Source organism: Lolium rigidum, chromosome 5 (assembly GCF_022539505.1).
Source record: "Lolium rigidum isolate FL_2022 chromosome 5, APGP_CSIRO_Lrig_0.1, whole genome shotgun sequence".
Taxonomy (NCBI): domain Eukaryota; kingdom Viridiplantae; phylum Streptophyta; class Magnoliopsida; order Poales; family Poaceae; genus Lolium; species Lolium rigidum.
In genome coordinates, this window is record NC_061512.1 from 171,097,623 (window position 1) to 171,103,532 (window position 5,910).

The 5,910-nt window shown below is 50.6% G+C and overlaps 1 protein-coding gene across 1 annotated transcript; it reads right to left on the minus strand.

The window, feature by feature from the left end:
• Positions 1–3,398: 3,398 nt before the first annotated feature.
• LOC124656705 (epoxide hydrolase A-like) lies at positions 3,399–5,803 on the minus strand. The gene is made up of 4 exons (XM_047195406.1): positions 5,567–5,803; positions 4,808–4,897; positions 3,946–4,187; positions 3,399–3,876 (listed from the first exon to the last, which is right to left on the minus strand). The coding sequence occupies exons 1-4, from the start codon at positions 5,801–5,803 to the stop codon at positions 3,627–3,629; spliced, it is 819 nt and encodes a 272-aa protein (XP_047051362.1). The 3' UTR covers positions 3,399–3,626.
• Positions 5,804–5,910: the final 107 nt, after the last annotated feature.

Consider the following 5,910-nt stretch of genomic DNA (forward strand, 5'->3'; position numbering starts at 1 on the left):
TGGCCCTCTCAAGTAGTATTTGCCAAACTTTCTCACCACAGCTCGGCAAAACTTGTACATGCACTCAATGGCAGTAGACTCACTCATGCGAAGGTAGTCATCCTGTGTATCGGCAGGTGCTCCGTATGCAAGCATCCTCATGGCGGCGGTGCACTTCTGAATCGACGAGAACCCGCCAACGCCTACATCGTCGAGGTTGAGCTTGAAGTAGGGGTCGAACTCTCGAACGCCGTGGAGGATATTCATGAACAGCCCGTTGCTCATCCTGTACCGGCGCCGAAAATTTTCGGCATGTGTTGCATCGTCGGTGAAGTAGTCGTTGTGCAGCATGGCATGCCCCTCCATCCTCTGCCGGGGCTTGGACTTCCTTCTCCCCGGCCTTGATCCTCCGCGGCGCGGCCTCTTCCTCTTCTCCGCCTCGGCGTCAAGCATGTCCTGGAGGGATGCGATGATCAGCAAATGCTCCCGGAGGTCGTCATCGAAGGCTTGCTCGTCCTCTAGCAGCAGGGCAACCATCTCATCGTCGCTATCCATGTCTAAAAGCAAAATCAATGGTTAAAATTGCGCCGAGGCAGACGACGCAACGAACAGCGGCCAATCGCGCCTACCTGGCAAGTCGTCGAGCACCTTGTGTGCGCGGAGGTGGGGCAGATTTGACGCCGCATTCTGGGACGCGATGGCCAAGCAACGGCGGCGGAACGACTGTCGGGAGCGCCAGCCGCGGCGACGGCGCCGACTCTCAGAAGAGATCAGACGCTCAAACGGCCGGCAAATCCAGCGAAGGCGGAGGGGTGGGAGGCGCGGGAAGGAAGGAGCGACGAGAAAAAAAGGCGCGAATCAACGGTTTATGCAACACGTCGCCGACATGTGGGAACCAGCGTCGCTTCGCCTCGCTTTTCGTTGTGTCCGGCATGCCCGGAGCGAACGGCCTCGGGGCGCCGGACACCGTATCGAGACACGCCGGACAAAATTGGGTTTTTGGGACGACTGAAACCGCTTTTTGGTTCGGCGCGCCTCAAATTGCTTTTGGGGACGCGACTGCTCTGATGTCCCTCTGTCACGTAGTGACACGGTTTCGATCTCTCGTCTGATTTTGATATAAAGCGTGGTGGCTAAGCTAGGTGATTACCAGTTTTGAGTCGAACTCGGATTACGAGACCGAGACGGCTTTCGACCGATCAGCAATAAAATGCCACCGTCCGGCCGCATCTCTCACGTCATTCTCCTTCACGCTCCCCCTTCCGCAGCCAATTCTCGCAGGTCGCAGCCCCTTTCTGCAGCGAGTCGCGACCAGCTTTTCCCGTACTCTGTTCAGCGGCGCGCCGGAGCCATGGAGGTCGGCGCCTACCAAGAGCCGTCTGTGCTGGGCCGGAAGCGCGCCTTTGGGGCACGTGAGGCGTCGGACGCGAAGACGGAGGTCTCCATCTTCAGCGCCGTCGGCAACACGGCCGACACGGAGCGCGCGATGAAGCTTAATCTTCTTCAGCAGCGGTTCAAGTCAGAGCTCGTCGCGGTTCAAGCCCTCCGCGACAAGGCCGAGAAGATCAAGGCCGCGTCTCCTGCTCCTCCTCCTCCTCCCGCCATCAAGCGCAGCAAGGTCAAGGCCGCGTATCCTCCTCCTCCCGTGATCAAGCGCAGGAAGATCAAGGCCGCGTCTCCTCCTCCTCCCGTGATCAAGAGCAGGAAGAAGGTGACCCGTGGTGACAGGGGGATGCTGATGGCCGACCTGGAGAAGCTAGCACTGTCGGACCTTCCCCACAGCATCAGGGACCTGCTGGAGAAGCAGAGTCATGCCGTCCGCGACGGTTACATGGAGATGGACATCGCCACCTTCGACGACGACGCCATCATCCAGTTACGGAACCTGCTTGACGAGTTCCTTCGTGAGTCGCGACAGGAAGGCAGCGTGATGGCCGAAGAAATCGACATCGTAGGCGGCGTCTCCCCCTTGCCGCCATTCGCGCCAGTGTCTCTGCGGCCCCTCGCCGAGGACGAGGACAAGGAGTACGTGGACACCTGCGGCGACGCGTCACCGGCACTGGTGACCCAGAAGAATCTCGGCGACGGCGGCAGCCCCTGCTCAAGCAGCATCACCGATTCATCTCAGGCGGAGCGCGACGCCACGCTGCTCATGGCCAGTGCCAAGGAGTCTCTGGCCAGATGCAGGGCGAGGGAGAAGGCCCGTCAGGACGTGCTTCGGACGGAGAGGATGGCCAGGCATATGACCACCGAGACCATACACCCGGCGCTCCTCAACAGTCTCGGCATTGTCGAGTACGACTACCACGGGGCGATCCCCTACACCTTTCTGCCGCGGCTTGGGCTATTCCTCAAGGACGACGGCGATGAGGAGCAGATTCTTGACGACGGAGAGATTCTTGGCGACTTGGAGGAAGGCGAGATCCGCTTCTGATCTTGCATAGCTAGATACGGGCACTTGATGTGTTGTTCTTGATTCCTTCTTTTTAGTTGAAATGTTCTTTGATGCCTCAAAGAAGGCGTGTAATAAGCTATGTAATATGTATGCCAAACGCCATTGAATACATGATATTGTCTGATCGATTGTTGGATCGTCAGAGCTGCAACAGCATTGTCATCGTCAGAGCTTTCAGGAGGACTTGGCTAGAATTAGATGCTGGCACTGATGTATTCTTCGTGTATGCCTGAAAGAAGGCTTGTAAACTCTGCACCATGTATGGGTAAACGTGATTGAATATATTGTATGATATGTGTATGATTAATTAGATCTCCTTCCTGCTGGAACTATGTAGTACTCTACTTGTTTGCAGTGCGTAGATGTTAATCTGGGAAGGAGCGACACAGACAGGGGGTGCCAATTTTCAGTATCATACCGACGGCAGCGAATGCTACTGTGTCGATGTCCCAAAAAAGGGGGGTGTTCTTCTAGATTGTATAATCTTAAATTTTATAATCTTCCAGTCTGCAAGAATTTGTCATCTGCGTCATATATAAAGCTCCTTGGCATGTCACATTGCTAGATATAAAGTGTATGAGATGAATAAAAGTTATTGAAATAATCTTGCCTCTAATGCCGGTTAGTTATGGATTCTCTAATGCCTCTAATGCTAGATATAAGTGTATGAGATGAATAAAAGTGGTTGACATAATCTTGCCTCTAATGCTGGTTAGTTATGTATTCGTGTTTGCTAGTATGTAGCATGCATTTTACTTGAATATTGTAACAAACTCTCCATGTTCAACTGAAGATCTCTGAAGTCTGAACATAGTCTACATACTAGCAAATTCGTATTCCAAGGTAGAAATGAAGTTACGGAATTTACGTGTCCAGACTTTCACACAGTAACTTCATTTCACACTTTCCGTTCGATCTAGTTTGATTCCGTAACTTCATTTCACACTACTACCGCTATGTGAGATTCTCTGCTTTGATAAAGCAACAACAGCACACCTTATCAAAACCTTGCTTTATTCAATAATCCATCTGGTGAACACTTCACATATTTTACAACCTTTTATTCCTTTCAGGTCAACACACGTCTATTTCCAACTCTGACATTTATTCGAGTAAGCTTTCCCATTCTTCGGTTCAGAAATGGTAGCACTCGCAGCTCTAAAATCAGCTCACTTGCAGACCATCTGCTTACTCAGTTCTCACTAAACTTGTCCAGGAAGGACAATATTTCAGTGTTCACTCTCTGGGCCTGCTCCTGCTGGAGGTAGTGGTGTCCTTCGATGATGGCAACCTCAAGGTCTGGAACATTGGACTTCAAACCCCCGCTCTCGACGTAGTGCTTGGTTCCAAAGGACTCAAAGCCGGTGTCCTTGTCGCCTGCGATGAACTTCGCAGGCACCATGATCTTCGCGCCATGCCATGGCGCAGTGAGCCTCCAGTTCCTGTGTTCCACATGGATTAGTGTGAACCTAGATCGAACGGAAAGTGTGAAATGAAGTTACGGAATTTACATGTCCATCATGCGGTAGTAGTTGAGCGGCCCGGTGAAACCAGACTTCTGAAACTTCTCGGCGTACTGGCCTAGTTCTTCGTCAGTCATCCAAGGAAGTGGGGATGATGATGATGCCTCTAATAAGTCTATGATCTCTACTCCAGGAGGAGCGGTGATGCTGTCTAATTCAATTGAGTAGAACTTCTTTAGGACAGTCGCGACGTCATAGCGGGTGAATGCCTTTTCAGCCCTTCCAGGCTCCTGTGGGCATGATATTGAAATAAATTGGTTATTTTGCAACAGCTATATGGTGGTAAATACAGACCATGGCTACAAATGCAAGGTAAAAGATATGCCCATCTTGGTGACACACTGGGCATGAAGCTGTAATTATGTTCTTTTCGAATTGTTTACAATGTTCTAGCAAATGAGAGCCAACCTAATGTTTGCGCCCTGAATATAGAATCTCTAAGCCGGCCTACAATTGATTATAGAATATTTAATCCTACTACTGATTATAGTATCTCTAAGTCTTCTAGTGTTTATTTTCTAATATATTAACTGACGATGCACTGTTCAAATTTTCAGAAAAACAAACAAGATCATAATTTGGATATAGACTATCAGTTAAAATATCAAAGTTTCTTCGTCTATATCCAAAATAAGATTCATCAACCAATTATCCCCCTCGAATCGTCACTCTCCTTCAAACTTTTCATAAGCACATTTTCTTCAATTTTTACTTATCCAAAAGCCTGCAATTGCAAGAACTTCCATTTCACACAGCTCATGAACTGCAATTTTAAGCAGAAGAAGATTGGATGCTGAAATCAAATCACAAGACCACAGGAGGCAATTATGGCAAGGATCACAACTGAAACCTGGAACTGCGTGATGTAGAACCCATCGCCGAGGGCCGCGAAGATCTCCGTCGCCGGGCGAGGGGCCGAGGGCGCGCTCTTCTGCTCTTTCTATGTCTTTCTTCTACACGCGCTTTTCTATGCTTATTATTCCACAAATACAATCTTTGACCGTAGAATTTCTTTTTTAACACGGTAGAATTTCTTGCAATATTCATTCAAAAAAAATCATAATCATAGGAAATGAAATTTCAAAATAAATATCATAATCGTAGGAAATAAAATTTTAAAATAAATATCATAATCTAAAACGTGTAAAATAAGCGTAACAAAAATTACATATTATTAGCACCAACCTATCAAACTTTCTCTCCTGGATCGCTCTCGCGCAAGGGCAACTTCGGTGTGCCCGAACCCTAGACCAAAGCACCCACCACAAACCCGTCACGGCGTCCCCACTAGCCGGTGTCACCATCAGCACCGGCTGCAGCGGCGCCCTGCTGCCAAAGGCGGAAGGGATAGGAGAGCGAGCCTCAATGTGCCCTCTACGCGCGGAGAGGCGACAACTAGCTCGGCAAGGCAAGGTGGTCCTTGGCCGATGTGGCGACCTTTTGCCGACCGGCAACAGAGGGGTGGTCTGCTGGCGACCACGCAGAGGATACGCCCAAGAGGCCTCGATCTGGGCTGTGTGGGGGGCTGATCTGGGCAGGCAGCCGTGGCTGTTGTGCGGGGGTGCCTAGCGACGTGGTGGGCCGTCATGCCGGCGGGCTCCGTTCCTACCTGATTGTCAGGGAGCCGCCGCGGGGACTTGTGTGAGCAGCCGTGGATGCATGTCTTTGAAGCAGGGTTCGTGGCGCGAGTCTGTGTGTCTACGAGCTTCTGTCTACTCAGAGCTAAGAGTTGCGGGAGATGAATGGCACTGTTGTGAGGGTGTTGCATCCTCCCGTCCATTATGGTGAAAAGAAGTTTGGGTGGCAGTGCCTCGGGTTGGCTGAAAGGTGGATACAGGCCGGTCATGGAGGGGAGTGTGGTAGACTGGCCGTCATGGGAGATGTCGTTGACTTCCGCGTTCTAGTGCCGCACCTTGTGTAACATCCCAAATTTCAAATAAAACAAGAAGAATA